Here is a 25,091-nt window from a genome sequence, read left to right as displayed (position 1 = left end):
CTCATGGCCTTCCTCCCCCTGATGTTTCTGGTAGCGGATGGATTGTAAAGCATTCCAAATTACAGGTCTATGGGAATCAAGATGAGAAAAAACATGCACATTACTTTCACAGATTTAGCAACATGTGGGGACATCTTAAACCAAATAGAGTATTAAAAAGACTCAAATATTTGGCTTTTGAAATACAATATGTGTTTATTTTTTCCACTTGTGGTAGGGCTACTCCTGTGGATAGATACAGCTGTAGCTTTTACCAGAGCGGGTATGTACATAGGCTACATACTTACAGTGTTCTACTGTATTTGCACATTCCAGTAACACTTTACTATGCCGTATTATAAAGGCTCATACAGGCTTGTAACAAGTCATGAAGCATTATACATGCAGGCTTTAAGTCAAGTGTTACCCAAATTCCATTTGAACATGTTATATTGAATGCTGTTGGAAAACATGGCTGGACAGAGAAGTTTGGGGGTCTTTGTTTTTGAACAATGTCAAAAAGACAAATAAGGTAATCATATAATTTAGCAAGAATGCTATAGGAAACGTAAATAGACGTCAATGCGCAGGAAGGTAATAAAGTCGACAGGCTGTCTTACATTAAGAGAAAACAATCATAAAAATAAATTCTGTGTAAGTTACGGTATTAGCGGTTTGACTGTGCCAAGTACAATTTGATGTTTGTGTCTGTAAGGGATGAAGGCAGCCAAACGACTGTGGTTGTAGACTGAAGCGGAGCTGAGCGGACCATCATTGATATCCCCTTCCATGTGGCCCCCCACGGCGGAGAATGGGGCTCAATAGAATACTTCCGCATCACATTTCCTGCTGTGCTTTTCCAAAGGTCCATATCTCAACTCCATATGCTGCTCATTGCACATTGTCTCGAGAAACCATAGCAGTGCATTTGCAGGACTGTAATGTGTTACTCAGATTAGATCTGTGGGAGTGTTAGTTTATCAAATACAGTATAGCCTAAATCACAGAGAGAGATCACAGATGAATCCTTTTAGTGTGGGGTAGTAACAAATCCATCTACTGATATCTATCTGGTATATACCTATATGGCTAGCTAATTGCTTATCAAACACTTCCATCTCCAACCAGAGAACATCAGATTGGGAGAGAATTTGAGGAATGAGGAGGATAGCATCTCACCAATGTACGATCCACCGCCATACACAATGCCTGGTCCAACAGTTGTATTAATTTCTTTTTCCCTCTTTATAACATTTCTAGTTTCCTTTCTTTCCTCTGGTATCCATGTGCACGTCCACTCCTCTAGAACACAAAGCTGTACTAAACAGTGATATAATGATCTGGGCCCTGATACACCTGTGATTGAGTCAAGATCTGGGTCTGCTTCTGAAATATGGTCTCAATTACGACCCCCCCCCCCACCCCCCCAGCCCTGCTCCTCTGCTCTCCCCGCACACACCAACCAGCCCATACATCCCCACTTTACCACTTCAATTAAAGTCAGATTACCATCAGTGCTTGCTGAATGTGCCTTTTAGTAAATACAGATCCATTTCCCTAGCCAATCTGTTAGAGCCACCCTGCTGGGAGACCCTCGGAAGCCTGTTCTCCTTTCCCCTGCTAGTTAGTTACTAATTGACTGGCCCTGTGGAGGCCAGGACACTTTGATGGGGAAGCATGGCAGTCATATGTGACCGAGGCGACTGAGTGCATGCGCCTGATATGGGAGCCATTAGCGCACAGTGTCGGCGGAGAGGCACACGTGGGGTGCACGGCTTGAACAAATAAATCACTGTGGAGTACATCTCCTCTGCCTAAAACAAGTTAAGTGCGGTGACTTGGGATGACATCGATGACAAACAAAGCGTTCCCGTTTCCCCCTTCAGGGATGGAGGGATGGCGACGTCTGCTTTGAACTCCTATCTCTGATCCCCCTATTCCCTGCCTGCCCCGATCCCTCCCAACACCACACTCAGCACTCAGTATAGCTGTTCTTCTCATACTGTACAACTTACCTGACTGGCGTCAAATCGAATCAGGACCACATGATGTGGAGGTATTTCTCTCTGTTTATCATTTCATGATGTAATGAGGTGTGATTTTTTTTTTTTAAAGACAAATCCAAATCATGTGCAAATAAGTGAATGAAGACCTCAAAGAGAGAGTACAGTAGGAGAGGTTGGAGCTCTGGGTTGGCCAGGCAGTTAGTTCTTTTTGAAATACATGCCTTTGATAATGATAGAGCATAAATAGGTCTGACTCCTACTGCCAATACTTTGTTTCTAATGAATCACCTAGTACAGGATGTGGATATGGTCCCTTGTAGGCCCAAGGCAATCAAAGGCTGCTGAGTGCCCTCACCTGCTTTCTTATGCTCAGAGAAGAGCTTTTTCAGTTGTATTGTCGGAAGGTACTGCAGTCTGGGACCTTGGATGTGTTTTTCTTCTGTTTCTGGACTTTGGCCCCTCTAAGGTGTACCAGCCAGTCAGCTGAGAGAGAGAAAAAGCACTGAAGGTGGTGATGGCAAGAGAGGAGAGGAGTTCTGCTCATGTGTTGCACTTTGATCCAGATGTTTGTGCACAGCAAATACAGCAAACATCATGGGCAACCTGTGGATCTCAGTGTGACATTGTGATTAAGACATTTGTTTTCAGTGACCGGTGAATTCATGGCAGATTTAGTTCCTTATTGATCTTATTGATCTTTATTTAAGTGGCGGGACCTCATGGAAGTGTTCAACTGATTACGGAAAACCACAAAACTCTCCTCAAATTTGACCTTTACATTTATTTCAAAAATTCAATTTCTGAGAATATGTTGACTAGCATAGGAAAAATAGTGGCACAAGATGTGTAACGGTGCTCAAAACCCCGACGTGAATAAAGTCTGTTGTTCCAATCAGTTTTAAGCCGTTCAAGCAACCTTTCACCTTGCTTTTCATGAGCTAATTTTCTCTCAGGTTATCCTAGCCACATTTGTGTACATGTACAGCAGCAAGCCATAGCATTGACTGCTTTGATGTTATGTGGTTGCAACAGAGAAGTGACTGTACAGTATGTTATGTCATGGCCAGGTGACTGACTTTTGATAGCACATGGACAGTGTTTACAGGCTACCATGCTAGTGACTGACTTTGCCTCTCCCGGCTGTACAGAACACATGAAAATGACTGGTACCCCTTCCCCTTTCCCTCTTCAAAAGGACCACAATGGATATAAGCTGTTAAGCTTTATTGTGTTATCCTTGATGATTTTCTTAAATTGTATGTGGAGGCGTCACCAGCTGGAATTCCCTTATGTATGTATTTTACAAATTGTCAAATAAATTCAATCAATCAAGTAACAACAGGGCTTTTCAGAATGTTGTTGCATGTCTCACTCTGTCGCTATCAAAATGCACTTTCATTCTCTCTCCCCTGTAGACCTGACTTTTTGACCCAAGTTAACCAGATTAGCCGGGTGGTTTGCGCCCAATGGAAAACTCTCCCTTAACTCCCCAACACAGGATTTATCCCACAGTATCATGGTGGTCTCTTAAATGATTGAAAGATCTATTTGCACTTATTGACCCGAGCCCCTACCCCGATCAGCAGTGAGTGTATAAACTGTAAAAGATAGACGTGTGATGTTCATGTTTCAGATAGAGAGAGTTCAAGAGACAAAGAGAGTGAGAGAGCTTCTGACCAGGCTGTATACCAAGTGATCCAGTCAGAGTTAGCAAGTTTTTTTCCTGGAGAGGATCTGATGTGCCGCCCAAGGACAGCCCGGCTTAGCAGATGTGACAGATCTGTAGCACCAGTCACAGCAGGCCTGTGCCAGTCCCACCAGACAGGCAGGCCATAGTGACTGGCTGGCATTTGGAGCTCGCCTGGCACTGCTACCCACCCTGCTCTGCTAGTTTGAAACTCTTTTTTATTATGGTTCCTTGTTGCCCCTCCTGACCTTATAATGTGTCATCTCCCTGCTGGGAACCCTGTGCCCTTGTTACTTCATATAGCTTGGCTCTAGTGCACCAGCCATTGATAAGGCTAATGTCTCCGATAGCTAACGTGCATTCAAGTCCCTCTCACAAAACAGCCGGCTCCCTTTCATGTTGTTTTCCCAAGTCAAAGACAGACAGGCAGGCTTCCCCAGACTGCAGGATCCAACTGGCTAATCAGTAATCACTAACTTGCTGAGCCCAGCAGTCCTTCAGTTGGGGAGACTTTTAACACCCCTTCTTCTTCTTCTTCCTCTTCTTCTTCTTCTTCTTCTTCTTCTTCTTCTTCTTCTTCTTCTTCGTCTTCTGTTTCTTCTTCTTTCCTCCAGGATGCTTTCTTGTGGTGTTGGGGATTTGAAAGGGGAAAGTGTGGCTGTCATAGAGGCGCCTTGGGAGAAGTGTTTGACTGAAGGGTCTTTCTGCCATGCTGTCCTTCTTTCTTGTCTCTTCTTCTCTGCCGCCACCTGCCCTTCCCTCCTCCTTCCCCTTCTCTTTTTTGTCTCTTCTCTACTCTTTCTGGAGAAACTGTTGGTCCTATGCCTGGCTGATGAGGGGTGCCAGTGGGGGATACCAGGGACGGGGGACATAATCGTGCCACAGACACATGGCACTGTATTAAAACATTAGTACCACTTTATGACTTTATTTAGCACATGCCAAAGAAAATTGATTAGGTGACAGAGACGGAACAAAAGAGGAATCATCCTCACCCTCCTTAGTGCCCTTTTCTCTTTTAAGCCTATCATGGCCATTCATGTCTGAACATTGGACGTCTCACCCTGTTGTGTTGCTTCATGTAGCAGTGTCCCAAGGTACAGTGCATTCAAAAAATATTCACACCCCTTGACTTTTTCGAAATGTTGTTGTGTTACAATAGTGGGATTTAAATTGATGTAATTGTATTTTTTTGTCAACGATCTACACAGAATACTCTGTAATGTCAAAGTGGAAGAAGAATTCTAACATTTGTAATATATATATATATTACACTACCGTTCAAAAGTTTGGTGTCACTTAGAAATGTCCTTGTTTTTGAAAGAAAAGCACATTTTTTGTCCATTAAAATAACATCAAATTGATCAGAAATACAGTGTAGACATTGATAATGTTGTAAATGACTATTGTAGCTGGAAAGGGCAGATTTTTTATGGAATATCTACATAGGCGTACAGAGACCCATTATCAGTAACCATCACTCATCGTTTATCATTTTAAAAGGATAATTTATCATTAGCAAACCCTTTTGCAATTATGTTAGCACAGCTGAAAACTGTTCAGAACTAGCATACCCACCGAAACTTCCGGTGAATTTACTTAATTACTCAGCATAAAACGTTCACAAAATACATAACAATTATTTTAAGAATTATAGATACAGAACTCCTTTATGCAATCGCTATGTCCGATTTTAAAATAGCTTTCGGTGAAAGCACATTTTGCAATATTCTGAGTAGATAGCCCGGCCATCATGGCTAGCTATTTTGACACCCACCAAGTTTGGCACTCAGCAAACTCAGATTTACTATAAGAAAAATTGGATTACCTTTGCTGTTCTTCGTCAGAATGCACTCACAGGACTTCTACTTCAACAACAAATGTTGGTTTGGTTCCAAATAATCCATAGTTATATTGAAATAGCTCTGTTTTGTTCGTGCGTTCAGGTCACAATCCGAAGGGGGACGCGCGAGTGCATTTCGTGACAAAACATTTCAAAATATTCCATTACCGTACTTCGAAGCATGTCAAATGCTGTTTAAAATAAATTTTTATGCGATTTTTCTCGTAAAATAGCGATAATATTCCAACCGGGCGACATTGTATTCATTCAAAGACTGAAAGAACAAAATGGAGAATTCACATGAACGCGCATCTCCAGTGTCACTGTCCCCAGGCAGGCCAGTAATAAACAGCTACTGTACTTAGCCCAGAGACTGCAGACATCTCATTACACTTTCTGGCGCCTTCTGAGAGCCAATGGAAGCCTTAGAAAATGTCACGTTACAGCACAGATGCTGTATTTTCGATAGAGACACTACAGAAGGACAATAAATTGTCAGACAGGGCACTTCCTGTATGGAATCTTCTCAGGTTTTGGCCTGCCATATGAGTTCTGTTATACTCACAGACACCATTCAAACAGTTTTAGAAACTTTAGAGTGTTTTCTATCCAAATCTACTAATTATATGCATATTCTCGTTTCTGGGCAAGAGTAGTAACCAGTTTAAATCGGGTACGTTTTTTATCCGGCCGTGCAAATACTGTCCCCTAGCCCCAACAGGTTAAACAGCTGCATATTATCAAGATATCAAAGTGTCACCAAAAGAAAGGTAAATGCAGCATATGGCATTCATTTTCCACATGTAAATAGCACTTTTCAGTAGTGCTCAAAGCATGCCATTCCGTGAGCTCAGCATTTATTTTTCAACTCGATCAATGAGCCCAATCAGTCCTCCATGACAACAAAATCATAAACAACAGAGTAGGGCTGGCTATTAAATCCTTAGTTTTGGGGTCATGCTCAGGTAAAACAATTTGACTAATCTATACTTCCATATTTCCAAGTCCTATTCTTGAAGATTAAGGGTATAACATTTATTGGAATGACTGGATTTCTCATATACTTTGGTTTAATCGTATTATATATATGTAGTAGAAAGAGATAGGTTAGAAGAAGCCTACTTAACCAACCCATGAAGTAAAATTGAACACCCATATATATGGCCAGCTATGTAAACTTTAACATTGATTTATCCTACCATAGATGTCGTTCAATTGGTAACATACATTTTTGTCTTCTTCTAATGCCTCAAGGGGAAAGTAATCTAAAAGTAACGGAATGTAATCAGATTACATTACTGAGTTTGGGTAATCCAAAAGTTACGTTACTGGTTATAATTTTGGACAGGTAACTAGTAACTGTAATGGATTATATTTAGAAAGTAACCTACCCAACCCTGCCCATAACATTATGCAGTCACCACCATGCTTGAAAATATGGAGATTGCTACTCAGTAATGTGTTTTATGGCATTTTGTATTCAGGACAAAAAGTTAATTGCTTTACCACATTGCTGCAGTATTACTTAAGTGCCTTGCTGCAAACAGGATGCATGTTTTGGAATATGTTATTTTGTACAGGCTTTTTCTTTTCACTGTGTCAATTAGATTAGTATTGTGGAGTAACTACAATGTTGTTGATCCATCCTCAGTTTTATCTTATCACAGCCATTGAACTCTGTACAGTAACTGTTTTAAAGTCACCATTGGCCTCATCATGAAATCCCTGAGCGGTTTCCTTCCTCTCCGGCAACTGAGTTAGGAAGGATACCTGTATCTTTGTAGTGACTGGATGTATTGATACACCATCCAAAGTGTAATTAATAACTTCACCATGTTCAAAGGGATATTCAGTGTCTGCTTTTTTATTTTTACCCATCTACCAATAGATGTCCTTCTTTGCGAGGCATTGGAAAACCTCCCTGGTCTTCGTGGTTGAATCTGTGTTTGAAATTCACTGCTCAACTGAGGGACCTTACATATGTATGTGTGGGGTACAGAGATGAGGTAGTCATTAAAAAATCATGTTAAACACTATTATTGCACACAGACTGAGTCCATGCAACTTATGTGACTTGTTAAGCTCATTTTTGCTTCTGAACAAGTGGTTGAATACTTCATGACTCAAGACATTTCAGCTTTTAATTTGTAATTAATTTGTCAAGATTTTGAAAAACATAAATCAAATTGGACATTTTGAGGTGTTGTGTGTAGGCCAGTGACAAAAAATATCAATGTAATCCATTTTAAATTCAGGCTGGAACACAACAAAATATGGAAAAAGTCAAAGGGTGTGAATACTTTCTGAAAGCACTCCACCATGGAAAGGTATGTAGGAGCTCAGCAATAGAACTTGAATGGTAAATGTTTAGGGGATCAAGAGAGATCACACTCTATAGGCCTAATCAAAATCAATCAAAGATGGTATTGCTGTTATGAAAAACAACAACACTCCAACATCATGTGAGTCCAATCTCTTATACCAAAGGTCCATTCTGAAAATAAGTGCCAGGCCTCCTGTCTGCTTGGCTCAGCATGAGTAAAGACAAAAAATCCTCACATGAGGCTTTGTTTTTTACATCAACTAAATGTAGCCCCTCTGACTGCCTTGCTTTCTGCAAATGAGTAACCAGACACATGATGATGTGTTATTGTTGTTTTTCCCGGGGCCCTGCGATCCCTGTGATCTGTGGTAACAGCGGAGGCTGTTGATGCGTGTGTTGTGTGGCGCGGCATGTGATGCAACACCATATGATGGTCAAGGAGAAGAGGCAAGGCTGTGTCAGGAAGTGTGGTCCTATTTGTTTGTGCCTCTCTGCTTGAGCTCAGCCAGTAGCAGGCCCTCTCTCTTCTCACTGAAAAGACTGACCCACACGGTTGAATGAGAGGAGAGTTCTGCAAGCGGGAATGTGTTTGCCGTCCTTGCCAGAGGCAAACTGCTAGTCATCAGCCTTGGGCAAAGGGCAGTTAGGCTGCGCTGCCTTTAAAAAGATGGAAACAATGACGCTGTGAGTGTGAAAATGCTGGTTTATAAGTGCCTGAAGTTATATTAAATTGTAGCTCTTGATCCGGCACTAGACAGTGTGTTTTTATCTTAGACATAGTCTTAAACAGTTTCTATTTAGACTCCACCATTAAATTTCGGCTACCCAGCAGAATCTCTGCTGGAAGATCACTGAGGGGGTTCTCACGGTTTGGCGATTCCTAAGATTCCCAAGGACTTCTGGGTTATTATGTTAGCTCTTTTCTCTCTGTTGCATTCCTGAATAATGAATATAAATCCAGTTACCCAATTTCAGTCAAATTAAAAACACTTGCTGCTATACAACAAGTAAATTCACCATGATTGATAACATTCTTTGCCCAAAACAAATATCAACAATACTGTGTTCCCTTCCCATTACGCAAGTAAAGAGAGAGTTAAACCCAAAAAGACAGTAGATATTATTTTACTTATTGTGCTTCTGATTGGGAGATTTTCTCTCTGTCTCGCCATTTCATTCAATCTCGCACCTAATTATTATAAGAGAATGGAATAACTCCTTTCCTCTCCTCGCTGCACCTCTACATCGACAGTACCCCACTTATTTTGATTTATTTTGTGTATCATTTGGTATATCAGACTGTGTAAAATGTCTCAGGTACTGTAGGTGTCTTAAAGGTCCAATGCAGCCATTTTTATCTCAATATCAAATCACTGCGGTGTAACAATTAAGTACCTTACTCTGATTGTTTTTGATTAAAATGGTCAAAGATGAATAAAAATAGCTTTAGCTAAGAGCAATTTCTCAAGCAAGACTTTTTCTAGGACTTTCTGAGAGTGGATAGTCAGTTTAATATAATAGTTTGTTTAAACATTTACAAGCTTTGCAAGAAGAAAGATTCTCCTAATAATCAATCCTGTTTACATGGACAGGTGTTTTAATCAGCGTATGGTTACTTCAATTGTGACCATGCACCGATTTAAGATAAGTAGAGTAAGGTGTTTACATGACTAGGGTTGCACATTTTGGGGAATATTCAGAGGTGGAAACTTTTAGTGGGAATTAACGGGAATATGGGAATTAACAGGAATATATGCAAATTAATATTAATACCATTTAAATGTAGATATTTTTTGCATTGGCTATTTTTACCATGTGGAGACAGAAACATAAACCTTTTACCTAAGTAGACATAATTGCAAATGATTAAATCCTATCAATAGAAATAAAAAAGAACAATTGAGTTACTTTAATAAAATGAGTTGACTCTAAACATGAGATGATTTCACTGAACAACAAAAGAAAGGGAATATTGAATGATCCCCAATGATCCATCGCATCTCCTAAAAATGTTTTAAACATACATCTGTAAAATGATAGTCTAGAAACGAAAGCTTTGGTTGTCTTCCTCTCAGGCTTCCATGTCTTCTCCCTGGACCTCCTCAATGTCCACCTCTTGAACATCAGACTCTGAGGCCTCATCTTCACTGTCACTTTCCAACCTTGTTGAGATGGCTCATTGTCAGGCTCAAAAAGCCTCAAATTTGCCCGGCTTGCCACCAATTTTTAAACCCTTGTATTGGTCAGCCTGTTGCGTGCTTTGGTGTGTGTGTTCCCAAACAAGGACCAGTTGCGCTCTGAGGCGGCTGATGTTGGCGGGATTTGGAGGATGGTGGAGGCAACAGGGGAAAGAGCCTCAGATCCACGAAGTCCCTTCCACCAGGTGGCTGATGAGATATGTTGGCACAACTGCCATATTGCATCTCCATCCCAAAACCCTTGCTTGGAAGTGTACTTCTCCAGACTGCCAAGAACCTTGCCCTCATTCAGGCCAAGGTGGCGAGACACAGTAGTGATGACACCATAAGCCTTGTTGTTCTTTGCACCAAACAGGATGCTCTTGCCAGCATACTTGGGGCCTAACATGTATGCTGCGGCGTGTATGGCCTTCAGGCAGAATTCTTCATGCTTTTTGATGTATTTCAGAACTGCAGTTTCCTCTGCTTGGAGCAACAGTGAAGTGGGCAGGGCAGTACGGATTTCTTGTCTTACATCTGCAAGCAGAGTCTGAACATCAGACAGGATGGCATTGTCTCCCGCAATCCGTACAATGGCTACTGCTATAGGTTTCAGAAGTTTCAGGCTGCTTACCACTATCTCCCAAAATACATCATCCAGGAGGATCCTCTTGATGGGGCTGTCCATATCGGCAGACTGTGATATTGCCATTTCTTGGAGAGACTCCTTCCCCTCCAGGAGACTGTCAAACATGAAGACAACACCACCCCAATGGGTTTTGCTGGGCAGCTTCAATGTGGTGCTCTTATTCTTCTCACTTTGCTTGGTGAGGTAGATTGCTGCTATAATTTGACCCTTCACATACCTAACCATTTCCTTGGCTCTCTTGTAGAGTGTATCCATTGTTGTCAGTGCCATGATGTCCTTGAAGAGCATATTCAATGCATGAGCAGCACAGCCAATCGGTGGGATGTGAGGGTAGGACTCCTCCACTTTAGACCAAGCAGCCTTCATGTTCGCAGCATTGTCTGTCACCAGTGCAAATAACTTCTGTGGTCCAAGGTCACTGACGACTGCCTTCAGCTCATCTGCAATGTAGAGACCGGTGTGTCTGTTGTCTCTTGTGTCTGTGCTCTTGTAGAATACTGTATGAGGGGTGGAGATGATGTAGTTAACTTCTATGGGCTACGTGCCACCTGCGGGACACAGCCAGTGAAATATCAGGGCGGCAAATTCAAAACAACAAAATGTCATAATTCAAATTTCTCAAACATACAACTATTTTACACCATTTTAAAGATACCCCTCTCCTTAATCCAACCACATTGTCTGATTTCAAAAAGGCCTTACAGCGAAAGCATAAAGTTAGATTATGTGAGGACAGTGCCGACACAAGAAAAACCACACATTTTCCAAGCAGGAGAGGGGTCACAAAAACCAGAAATACAGCTAAAATTAAGTACTAACCTTTGACGATCTTCATCAGATGACACTCCTAGGACTCAGTGTTACACAATACATGTATGTTTTGTTCGATAAAGTTCATATTTATATAAAAAAAAACATTTTACATTGGCGCGTGATGTTAAGAAAATATTTTGCCTCCAAAACTGCCGGTGAATAACCACAACAATTTACAAAAATACTCATCATAAACGTTGATAAAATATTAAACTGTTATTCAAAGAATTATAGATAAACATCTCCTTAACTTTTTAAGGTATAGGGGGCAGTATTTTCATTTTCGGATGAAAAGCATGCCCAGAGTAAACTGCCTAATACTCGGGTCCAGAGTCAAATATTTGCATATTATTAGTAGGTTTGGATAGAAACCACTCTGAAGTTTCCAAAACTGTTTAAATGATGTCTGTGTGTATAACAGAACTCATATGGCAGGCAAAAACCTGAGAAAAATCCAACTAGGAAGTGGGAAATCTGATGCTTGTAGTCTTTTCAAGTCATTGCCTGTCTAACACACAGTGACTTAGGGTTCATTTTGCACTTCCTAAGGCTTCCACTAGATGTCAACAGTCTTTAGAACCTTGTTTCAGGCTGTTGCAGTGAACAGAGAGCGAACAAGAAGGCCGGGAAGTTGGTGACTCAGAAAATGACATGAGTTCATTGGCGCGCGTTCACGTGATGAGGTAGCTGTGTTCCATAACATTTTTCAAGACATTGGAATCGTCGAGTTGGAATATTATTGAAGTTTTATGTTAACCTCTCTAGGCTAGGCGGGACAAATTCGTCCCACCTACGTAACAGCCACTGCTATCCTGTGGCGCGATTTTCAAAACCTTAAAAATCCTATTACTTCAATTTCTCAAACATATGACTATTTTACAGCCATTTAAAGACAAGACTCTCGTTAATCTAACCACACTGTCCGATTTCAAAAAGGCTTTACAATGAAAGCAAAACATTAGATTATGTCAGCTGAGTACCAAGCCAGAAATAATCAGACACCCATTTTTCAAGCCAGCATATAATGTCACCAAAACCCAGAAGACAGCTAAATGCAGCACTCACCTTTGATGATCTTCATCAGATGACAACCCTAGGACATTATGTTATACAATACATGCATGTTTTGTTCAATCAAGTTCATATTTATATCAAAAACCAGCTTTTTACATTAGCATGTGACGTTCAGAACTAGCATACCCCCCCGCAAACTTCCGGGGAATTCGCTAATATTTTACTAAATTACTCACGATAAAAGTTCACAAAAAGCATAACAATTATTTTAAGAATTATAGATACAGACCTCCTCTATGCACTCGATATGTCCGATTTTAAAATAGCTTTTTGGTGAAAGCACATTTTGCAATATTCTAAGTACATAGCCCAGGCATCACGGGCTCGCTATTTAGACACCCGGCAAGTTTAGCACTCACCATAATCATATTTACTATTATAAAAGTTTGATTACCTTTTGTTGTCTTCGTCAGAATACACACCCAGGACTGCTACTTCAATAACAAATGTTGGTTTGGTCCAAAATAATCCATCGTTATATCCGAATAGCGGCGTTTTGTTCGTGCGTTCCAGACACTATCCGAAATAGTAAAGAAGTGTCGCGCGCATGGCGCAATTCGTGACAATAAAATTCGAAGTATTCCATTACCGTACTTCGAAGCATGTCAACCGCTGTTTAAAATCAATTTTTACGACATTTTTATCGTAGAAAAGCGATAATATTCCGACAGGGAATCTCCTTTTCGGCAAACAGAGGAAAAAATCCCAAAGGCGGGGGCGGTTGGGGTCACGCGCATAAGCCAGTGTCCCTTGATCGGCCACTTGAGAAAGGCGATAATGTGTTTCAGCCTGGGGCTGGAATGACGACATTCTGTTTTTTCCCGGGCTCTGAGAGCCTATGGAAGACGTGGGAAGTGTCACGTTAGAGCAGAGATCCTTAGTAAATGATAGAGATGGAAAAGAAGTTCAAGAAATGGTCAGACAGGCCACTTCCTGTAAAGGAATCTCTCAGGTTTTGACCTGCCATTTGAGTTCTGTTATACTCACAGACACCATTCAAACAGTTTTAGAAAATTTAGGGTGTTTTCTATCCATATGTAATAAGTATATGCATATTCTAGTTACTGGGTAGGAGTGGTAACCAGATTAAATCGGGTATGTTTTTTATCCAGCCGTGTCAATACTGCCCCCTAGCCCTAACAGGTTAAAAAAGCCCTAAAGATTGATGCTATACATCGTTTGACATGTTTCTACGAATGTAAATATAACTTTTTTTGACTTTTCATCGTGAAATTTTTGGCACGCTTCCTACATTTGGAACAGCTTACTGAATGCGCAAACAACAAGGAGGTATTTGGACATAAATTATGGACTTTATCGAACAAAACAACATTTATTGTGGACGTGGGGGTCCTGGAAGTGCCTTCTGATGAAGATCATCAAAGGTAAGTGAATATTTATAATGCTATTTATAATTTTAGATGACTCCAAAATGGCGGGTATCTGTATTGCCTGATGTATTTTTCTGAGCGCCGTACTTAGATTATTGCAAAGTGTGCTTTCCCTGTGAAGCTTTTTTTAAATCTGTCACAGCGGTTGCATTAACTTCTCAGGGCTACGTGGGACGCTACCGTCCCACCTGCGGGACACACTATTCAACAGCCAGTGGAATAGCATGGCGCGAAATACAAAACAGCAAAAATCTCATAACTTAATTTTCTCAAACAATCAACTATTTTACACCATTTTAAAGATAAGACTCTCGTTAACCTCTCTAGGCACCAAATCGTCCCACCTACGTAACAGCCAGTGTAATCCCGTGGCGCGTTATTCAAAAACCTCAAAAATGCAAAAACTTCAATTTTTCAGACATATGACTATTTTACACCATTTTAAAGACAAGACTCTCGTAAATCTAACCACACTGTCCGATTTCAAAAAGGCTTTACAACAAAAGCAAAACATTAGATTATGTCAGCAGAGTACCCAGCCAGAAATAATCAGACACCCATTTTTCAAGCTAGCATATAATGTCACATAAACCCAAACCACAGCTAAATGCAGCACTAACCTTTGATGATCTTCATCAGATGACAACCCTAGGACATTATGTTATACAATACATGCATGTTTTGTTCAATCAAGTTCATATTTATATCAAAAACCTGCTTTTTACATTAGCATGTGACTAGCATTCCCACTGAACACTGCCGGTGAATTTACTAAATTACTCACGATAAACGTTCACAAAAAGGATAACAATTATTTTAAGAATTATAGATACAGAACTCCTCTATGCACTCGATATGTCCGATTTTAAAATAGCTTTTCGGTGAAAGCACATTTTGCAATATTCTCAGTAGATAGCCCGGCATCACAGGGCTAGCTATTTAGACACCCAGCAAGTTTAGCACTCATCAAAGTCAGATTTACTATAAGAAAAATGTTATTACCTTTGCTGTCTTCGTCAGAATGCACTCCCAGGACTTCTACTTCAATAACAAATGTTGGTTTGGTTCAAAATAATCCATAGTTATATCCAAACAGCGGCGTTTTGTTCGTGCGTTCAAGACACTATCCGAAAGCTTAAATAAGGGTGACGAGCATGGCGCAATTCGTGACAAAAAAATTCTAAATATTCCATTACCGTACTTCGAAGCATGTCAACCGCTGTTTAAAATCAATTTTTATGCCATTTTTCTCATAAAAAAGCGATAATATTCTGACCGGGAATCTGCGTTTAGGTAAACAGACAAAAGAAAATAAAGCATTCGGTCGACTCGGGCACACGCCTAAGCCCATAGTACTCTGATCGGACACTTGCCAAAAGCGATAATGTGTTTCAGCCAGAGGCTGCCTCGATATCGTTCAGCTTTTTCCCGGGCTCTGAGAGCCTATGGGAGCCGTAGGAAGTGTCACGTTATTGCAAAGATCCTCAGTCTTCAATAAAAAGAGCCAAGATGAAACACAAGTTGTCAGACAGGCCACTTCCTGCTTGGAATCTTCTCAGGTTTTGGCCTGCCATACGAGTTCTGTTATACTCACAGACACCATTCAAACAGTTTTAGAAACTTTAGGGTGTTTTCTATCCAAAGCCAATAATTATATGCATATTCTAGTTACTGGGCAGGAGTAGTAACCAGATTAAATCGGGTACGTTTTTTATCCGGCCGTGTCAATACTGCCCCCTAGCCCTAACAGGTTAATCTAACCACATTGTCCGATTTCAAAAAGGCTTTATGGCGAAAGCATAACATTTAGATTATGTTAGGACATAAACTTCACAAGACAAACCACACAGCCATTTTCCAAGTAAGGACATGCATCACAAAAAACAAAAGTACAGCTAAAATATTCACTAACCTTTGATGATCTTCATCAGATGGCACTCATAGGACTTCATGTTATACAATACATGTATGTTTTGCTCGATAAAGTTCATATTTATATCCAAAAACAGCATTTTACATTGGTGCGTGATGTTCAGAAAATGTATTCCCACCAAAACTCCGGTGAATGTGCACATCAATTTACAAAAATACTCATCATAAACGTTGATAAAATGTACAACAGTTATTGAAAGAAATATAGATACACTACTCCTTGACGCAACCGCTTTGTCAGATTTCAAAATAACTTTACGGAGAAAGCACATTGTTCAATATTCTGAGTACCTAGCTCAGCCATCGAAGCAAGCAATACAGCTACCCGCCAAGTTCTGGCATCAACAAACTCTGAATTAGTATTATAAATATTCTCTTACCTTTGCTGATCTTTGTCAGAATGCACTCCGAGGACTCCTACTTCCACAACAAATGTTCGTTTTGTTCGAAATACTCCATATTTATGTCCAAATACCTCCGTTTTGTTCATGCGTTCAGATCACTATCAGGCATAACGCGCGAGCGTAAATCAGGGCACGAAAAATCAAAATGTTCCATTACCGGTCGTAGAAACATGTCAAACGTTGGAATGAATACGCAATTGTCCGGTTGGAATATTATCGACGTTTTATCTTAAAAAGACCTTAAGGTTGATTGTAAACATCGTTTGACAGTCATTTGAGAAGCCAAGGCTATTGAGTCTGCCGATAAGAATGCAGTGATTGAAAGAGTGCCAGACGGATTACCAGAACGTGTACTCAAAGCATTCCCCGACCAACTGGCAAGTGTCTTCACTGACATTTTCAACCTTCCCCTGACCGAGTCTGTAATACCTACATGTTTCAAGCAGACCACCATAATTCCTGTGCCCAAGGAAGTGAAGGTAACCTGCCTAAATGATTACCACCACATACCACTCACGTCGATAGCCATGAAGTGCTTTGAAAGCTAGTCATGGCTCACATCAACACCATCATCCCGGTAACCCTAGACCCACTCCAATTTGCATACTGCCCCAACAGATCAACAGACGACGCAATCTCAATTGCACTCCACACTGCCCACCTGGACAAAAGGAACACCTATGTGAGATTGTTGTTCATTGACTACAGCTCAGCGTTGAACATCATAGTGCCCACAAAGCTCATCACTAAGCTAAGGACCCTGGGACTAAACACCTCCCTCTGCAACTGGATCCTGGACTTCCTGACGGGCCGTCCCCATGCAACAACACATCTGCCACGCTGATCCTCAACACTGGGACCCCTCAGGGGTGCATTCTTAGTTCAGTCCTGTACTCCCTGTTCACCCACGACTGGCAACACAACAGTTGTAGGCCTGATCACCGACAATGATGAGACAGCCTATAGAGAGGAGATCAGAGACCTGGCACTGTTGTGGCAGGACAACAACCTCTCCCCCAATGTGAGCAAGACAAAGGAGCTGATCGTGGACTATAGGAAAAGGCGTGTAGTGGAGCGGGTCGAGAGTTTCAAGTTCCTTGGTGTCCACATCACCAACGAACTATCATGGTCTAAAGACACCAAAACAGTTGTGAAACAGTTGTGAGGGCACGACAACACCTTTTCCCCCTCAGGAGACTGAAAAGATTCGGCATGGGTCCCCAGATCCTCAAAAGGTTAACCTCTTACATCTAGATGTTCCGCTAGCGGAACACCGCTCCAATATCCAATGGCGTGGCGCGAAATACAAATTCCTCAAAAATCCCCAAACTTCCATTTTTCAAACATATGACTATTTTACACCATTTTAAAGACAAGACTCTCCTTTATCTAACCACATTGTCCGATTTCAAAAAGGCTTTACAATGAAAGCAAAACATTAGATTATGTCAGGAGAGTACCCAGCCAGAAATAATCACACACCCATTTTTCAAGCTAGCATATAATGTCACAAAAACCAAAACCACAGCTAAATGCAGCACTAACCTTTGATGATCTTCATCAGATGACACTCCTAGGACATTATGTTATACAATACATGCATGTTTTGTTCGATCAAGTTCATATTTATATCAAAAACCAGCTTTTTACATTAGCATGTGACGTTCAGAACTAGCATACCCACCAAAACTTCCGGTGACTTTACTAAATTAGTCACGATAAACGTTCACAAAAAACATAACAATTATTTTAAGAATTATAGATACAGAACTCCTTTATGCAATCGCTATGTCCGATTTTAAAATAGCTTTTCGGTGAAAGCACATTTTGCAATATTCTGAGTAGATAGCCCGGCCATCATGGCTAGCTATTTTGACACCCACCGAGTTTGGCACTCACCAAACTCAGATTTACTATTAGAAAGATTGGATTACCTTTGCTGTTCTTCGTCAGAATGCACTCCCAGGACTTCTACTTCAACAACAAATGTTGGTTTGGTTCCAAATAATCCATAGTTATATCCAAATAGCTGCGTTTGTTCTTGCGTTCAAGACATTATCCGAAGGGTGACGCACCGGCGCGTATCGTGACAAAAAAATTCAAAATATTCCATGACCGTACTTCGAAGCATGTCAAACGCTGTTTAAAATCAATTTTTTATGCGATGTTTCTAGTAAAATAGCGATAATATTCCGACCGGGCGACGTTGTTTTCGTTCAAAGACTGAAAATGTAAAATGGACTCTTCACGTGCACGCGCGCACCCGTTTCATTGTTCTCAGATCAACCACTATCCAAATGCGCTACTGTTTTTCAGCCAGGGACTGCAGAGTCATCATTCAACGTTCTGGCGCCTTCTGAGAGCCTATGGGAGTCTTAGAAAATTTCACTTTACAGCAGAGATCCTCTGTTTTCGATAAAGAGGGTATAGAAGGCCAAGAAATGGTCAGAGAGGGCACTTCCTGTTTAGAATCTTCTCAGGTTTTGGCCTGCCATATGAGTTCTGTTATACTCACAGACACCATTCAAACAGTTTTAGAAACGTTAGGGTGTTTTCTATCCAAATCAAACAATTATATGCATATTCTAGTTTCTGGGCAGGAGTAATAACCAGATTAAATCGGGTACGTTTTTTATCCGGCCGTGAAAATACTGCCCCCTATCCTAAACAGGTTAACTCTTTCTTGAACTGCATTGTTGGTTAATGGCTTCTAAGTAAGCATTTCACAGTATGTGGTTATCAAGGCAAAGGGTGGCTACTTTGAAGAATCTCAAATATAAAATAGATTTTCATTTGTTTAACACTTTTTTGGTTACTACGTGATTCCATATGTGTTATTTCATAGTTTTGATGTCTTCACTATTATTCTACAATGTTGAAAATAGTAAAAATAAAGAAAAACCCTGGAATTCGTAGGTGTGTCCAAACTTTTGACTGGTATTCAAATGAAAAATTCCCTGTCTTAAGTCAGTTACGATCACCACTTTATTTTAAGAATGTGAAATGTCAGAATAATAGTGGAGAGAATGATTTATTTAATCTTTAATTTCTTGTATCACATTCCCAGTGGGTCAGAAGTTTACATACACTCAATTAGTATTTGGTAGCATTGCCTTTAAATTGTTTAACCTGGGTCAAACATTTTGGGTAGCCTTCCACAACCTTCCCACAATAAGTTGGGTGAATTTTGGCCCATTCCTCCTGACAGAGTTGGTGTAACTGAGTCAGGTTTGTCGGCCTCCTTGCTCGCATACGCTTTTTCAGTTCTGCCCACAAATTTTCTATGGGATTGAGGTCAGGGCTTTGTGATGGCCACTCCAATACCATGACTTTGTTGTCCTTAAGCCATTTTCCACAACTTTGGAAGTATGCTTGGGGTCATTGTCCATTTGGAAGACCCATTTGCGGACAATGTTTAACTTCCTGACTGATGTCTTGAGATGTTGCTTCAATATATGCACATCATTTTCATGATGCCATCTATTTTGTGAAGTGCACTAGTCCCTCCTGCAGCAAAGCACCCCCACAACATGATGCTGCCACACCGTGCTTCACGGTTGGGATGGTGTTCTTCGGCTTGCAAGCCTTCCCCTTTTTTCTCCAAACATAACGATGGTCATTATGGCCAAACAGTTCTATTTTTGTTTCATCAAACCAGAGGACATTTCTCCAAAAAGTATGATCTTTGTCCCCATGTGCAGTTGCAAACCGTAGTCTGGCTTTTTTATGGCGGTTTTGGAGCAGTGGCTTCTTCCTTGCTTAGCGGCCTTTCAGGTTATGTCGATATAGGACTCGTTTTACTGTAGATATAGATACTTTTTTTACCTGTTTCCTCCAGCATCTTCACAAGGTCCTTTGCTGTTGTTCTGGGATTGATTTGCACTTTTCGCACCAAAGTACGTTCATCTCTAGGAGACAGAACGCATCTCCATTCTGAGTGGTATGACGGCTGCGTGGTCCCATGGTGTTTATACTTGCATTCTATTGTTTTTACAGATGAACGTGGTACCTTCAGGCGCTTGGAAATTGCTCCCAAGGATGAACCAGGCTTGTGGAGTCTACCATTTTCTTCTGAGGTCTTGACTGATTTCTTTTGAGTTTCCCATGATGTCAAGCAAAGAGGCACTGAGTTTGAAGGTAGGCCTTGAAATACATCCACAGGTACACCTCTAATTGACTCAAATTATGTCAATTAGCCTATCAGATGCATCTAAAGCCATGGCATAATTTTCTGGAATTTTCCAAGCTGTTTAAAGGCACAGTCAACTTAGTGTATGTAAACTTCTGACCCACTGGAATTGTGATACAGTGAATTATAAGTGAAATAATCTGTCTGTAAACAATTTTTGGAAAAATTACTTGTGTCATGCACAAAGTAGATGTCCTAACCAACTTCCCAAATCTATAGTTTGTTAACAAGACATTTGTGGAGTGGTTGAAAAACGAGTTTTAATGACTCCAACCTAATTGTAAGTAAACTTCTGACAACATCTGTATATATACAGTGAGGGAAAAAAAGTATTTGATCCCCTGCTGATTTTGTACGTTTGCCCACTGACAAAGAAATGATCAGTCTATAATTTTAATGGTAGGTTTATTTGAACAGTGAGAGACAGAATAACAATAAAAAAATCCAGAAAAACGCATGTCAAAAATGTTATAAATTGATTTGCATTTTAATGAGGGAAATAAGTATTTGACCCCTCTGCAAAACATGACTTAGTTCTTGCTGGCAAAACCCTTGTTGGCAATCACAGAGGTCAGACGTTTCTTGTAGTTGGCCACCAGGTTTGCACACATCTCAGAAGGGATTTTGTCCCACTCCTCTTTGCAGATCTTCTCCAAGTCATTAAGGTTTCGAGGCTGACGTTTGGCAACTCGAACCTTCAGCTCCCTCCACAGATTGTCTATGGGATTAAGGTCTGGAGACTGGCTAGGCCACTCCAGGACCTTAATGTGCTTCTTCTTGAGCCACTTCTTTGTTGCCTTGGCCGTGTGTTTTGGGTCCTTGTCATGCTGGAATACCCACCCATGACCCATTTTCAATGCCCTGGCTGAGGGAAGGAGGTTCTCACCAAAAATTTGACGGTACACCGCCCCGTCCATCGTCCCTTTGATGCGATGAAGTTGTCCTGTCCCCTTAGCAGAAAAACACCCCCAAAGCATAATGTTTCCACCTCCATGTTTGACGGTGGGGATAATATTCTTGGGGTCATAGGCAGCATTCCTCCTCCTCCAAACACGGCGAGTTGAGTTGATGCCAAAGAGCTCCATTTTGGTCTCATCTGACCACAACACTTTCACCCAGTTGTCCTCTGAATCATTCAGATGTTCATTGGCAAACTTCAGACGGGCATGTATATGTGCTTTCTTGAGCAGGGGGACCTTGCGGGCGCTGCAGGATTTCAGTCCTTCACGGCGTAGTGTGTTACCAATTGTTTTCTTGGTGACTATGGTCCCAGCTGCCTTGAGATCATTGACAAGATCCTCCCGTGTAGTTCTGGGCTGATTCCTCACCGTTCTCATGATCATTGCAACTCCACGAGGTGAGATCTTGCATGGAGCCCCAGGCCGAGGGAGATTGACAGTTCTTTTGTGTTTCTTCCATTTGCGAATAATCGCACCAACTGTTGTCACCTCACCAAGCTGCTTGGCGATGGTCTTGTAGCCCATTCCAGCCTTGTGTAGGTCTACAATCTTGTCCCTGACATCCTTGGAGAGCTCTTTGGTCTTGGCCATGGTGGAGAGTTTGGAATCTGATTGATTGATTGCTTCTGTGGACAGGTGTCTTTTATACAGGTAACAAGCTGAGATTAGGAGCACTCCCTTTAAGAGTGTGCTTCTAATCTCAGCTAGTTATCTGTATAAAGACACCTGGGAGCCAGAAATCCTTCTGATTGAGAGGGGTCAAATACTGATTTCCCTCATTAAAATGCAAATCAATTTATAACATTTTTGACATGCATTTTTCTGGACTCTTTTGTTGTTATTCTGTCTCTCACTGTTCAAATAAACCTACCATTAAAATTATAGACTGATCATTTCTTTGTCAGTGGGCAAATGTACAAAATCAGCAGGGGATCAAATACTTTTTTCCCTCACTGTGTATATATATATATATACATATAGATATATATATAGATGAAGTCGGAAGTTATATATATATATAAAAAAACACAGGAAAATCACGTTTTTGATTGCACTGTGCCTTTAGGGTCATGTGAGAAGATCCATGGCACAGTTCCTTTCTAGAGTGTATCATTCTGTATGATATGCTCTTGACTGCCATTGTGTTACCGTAGCAGTATGTTTCAAGCCCATCTCCCATCTCCCCTGAACTGGTCCATAGGCAGATCCAGACCCAGCTGCATGATGGGGCCAAGAAATAACCTCAGCATGAGGGAATGTATTATCATTTTTTTTCCAGGCCATCCCTCATACAGTAACATGACTGGGAGATAAGGTGCTGCAGCATTGGACATGTTCTCTAATCAGGGAGACAGAAACATTTTTGCTGTGGTGGCCAGGATAGCCACTCCACTCTCTCTCTTTTTGTTTCACTGCAGAGTTCTGTCAAAGCATGATAATGAGGCAGAACTTGTATAAATGTGTAAAGACCGACTGACTTTTGCAATGGTCAACAAATGTTTGTCTACATACAATCTGAAACCCGCCCGGGGTCTGTGCAAAATCAAAGCAGGAATGAAAACAGGTCACAGAAATGTGAAGTGTGGTTAGAAATGCTAAACAAGCCATTTTGAGGATTTATTGTCAAAATCCATCATCTTGACAGACATTTGCTGACAATGACTCCAAGCACACACTATGATTATAATAGCTTCCAAATTCCAGCTACAACAAGATGATTGGAGACAGTCTCAACATTTTCTAATTCCTTTGTTACAAACACACAATTTACTGGTTGATTGATCTGATCCACTATGTTGATCTACTGATTGTCATAGCCATTCTACTGATGGATTCTGAGAGGTTTATTTGGAAACTCAAGCTCAAGTAACCTAACAGTATAATTCAAACTTCAAGGTGGCAGAAACATGAGACAGTCACACTTCCAGACTGTGCGTGAATGCTTATGTGTTGGACTCTCAGCTCTTGGAGGCTGTTCCTGACCCCTTATTTGGAGGTGGGGGAGGTTGGTCTGCATCCCTTGCACAGACCCCACTGCTGGGTAACTAGAGGCAGATGGTACCTGTTACAGACACAGGACTGCTTGTTTTCCCTTGTTTCAATTGAACCCTGGCTGCCGTTAGTCAGAGAGAGGAGAAGAAGCCTAGAACAGACGTCTGGGTCTGGGGCCGGACTGGGGACTGGGGTTCTGTGGAGGCTATTGAGGCACGCATGAAGAATCACTCACATCGGGGGAACACCGCAGTCTGCCTGTCAACTGTTAGGATCTGCTTGGCCAACAATACTGTTGAGTTCAGTTGGTAATTTTTCAGGGGTGGATTGACTTTTGAAGTAAAGCTATGTCATGTATGATTATATGTGATATTTTATGTGATATTATATGTGATATTTTACATATGCTTGATGAATTAGACATTTTTGCTTTATCACTCTATTAAATAAAATGAATCTATGACCTGCTCTCTAGTGTCTGGTATAAATCTACTGTAGTTCCAAGAACGGAAAGGTCTATAAACTATAGGCTCCCTCTCTTTCTACATGACAGTTCTTTAACTGTGTGTAATGTCTGTACTGTACTGTTGTACAGTAATGTCATGCTCTGGTGATGCAGGTAGCCTAGTGGTTAGAGCGTTGGGCCAGTTACCTGAAAGGTCGCTGGTTCGAATAACCGAGCTGACAAGGTGAAAAATGTGTGGATGTGACCTTGAGCAAAGCACTTAACCTTAACTTGCTCCAGGGGTGCCATACTACTATGGCTGACCCTGTAAAACAACACATTTCACTGCACTAATGTGACAATGAGCACATTTATTATTTTTATTTTTTATGCCGCCAGGCAGTCGCTCTGGCACTGTTGAGGGGGAATTTGTTTGCGGTCTCCATGTTTTTCATGGAGGCGTCCGGACAGCTGGGTGGTCACGTTCTCGTTTGAAGCACTTTATTCACACTGATAAGTGGCCCCCCAGCCGTGTGGTAGCAGAGAGGCCATTCCAGAGCAAACAGCAGTGTTACCGGGTGCCAACGGAAATAACACCAATGCTGACGCTGATAAGATTAGACTGGCCCTCATTTTTATCTGGCCTGGCTGGCCCGGCCAAACACTGAGCCCTGTCCAGGAGGCAAAGGAGAGAGAGGACACTGCCCCAGCCACCTCCAGCCTCCTCCAGCCCTACCACCACCAACCATCTCTCCACAATACAACCACACTGCTCTGCCTCTCATGTTAGAACTATTATTAGAGATAGAGAGCATGTGGGGGATTTAAAGGGGATACTGACAGGTTTATATCAGAAAGGTTGAGATAATGGACCAAGTGTGCTGGTTTTCATGTAAAGGAGTGTGACGAGGGAGATGGAGATATGAATGGCTTGTTATGTGACAGGCTCTGGGACAGTCATGTTGATACAAGCCTTGTGATTTCCATGTCCTATATTAAAGACTTATTTAACTCATGTTATTGGATTATCTTTGGAAAGTCATAGTTGATCTTCGAAGTTGTTACTGGTAAGAACAAGGGGGCTTTCTGGACATTTTTGACTCTCTCAAGATCCTTCATACTATCCTCAAGCTATAAATACTTACCTAAATACCATGATTTAACACAAGATTGTCCTTCATATTTTCCCATGAATGTGCAATCATGCATATACAATTACATTTCCAAA

The 25,091-nt window shown here is 41.2% G+C and overlaps 1 protein-coding gene across 3 annotated transcripts in view; it reads left to right on the top strand.

Annotated features, from left to right (window-relative positions):
- Positions 1-25,091, top strand: part of LOC106561356 (G1/S-specific cyclin-D2) — a 320,077-nt gene that overhangs the window by 130,044 nt on the left and 164,942 nt on the right. For 2 of the 3 annotated variants that reach the window (XM_045688353.2, XM_082957330.1), the window contains exon 2: positions 20,275-20,415. The exons of the other annotated variant lie outside the window; for it this stretch is intronic. In XM_045688353.2, coding sequence (XP_045544309.2) covers positions 20,383-20,415 — 33 coding nt within the window. In that variant the 5' untranslated portion in view covers positions 20,275-20,382. The remainder of the gene's footprint in view (positions 1-20,274; positions 20,416-25,091) is intronic. 3 annotated transcript variants of the gene reach the window in all.

The sequence above is a fragment of the Salmo salar genome, chromosome 10 (assembly GCF_965601325.2).
Source record: "Salmo salar chromosome 10, fSalSal1, whole genome shotgun sequence".
Lineage (NCBI taxonomy): Eukaryota > Metazoa > Chordata > Actinopteri > Salmoniformes > Salmonidae > Salmo > Salmo salar.
Note: the sequence above shows the minus strand (reverse complement) of the source record. Positions and strands in the feature narration are given on the sequence as shown.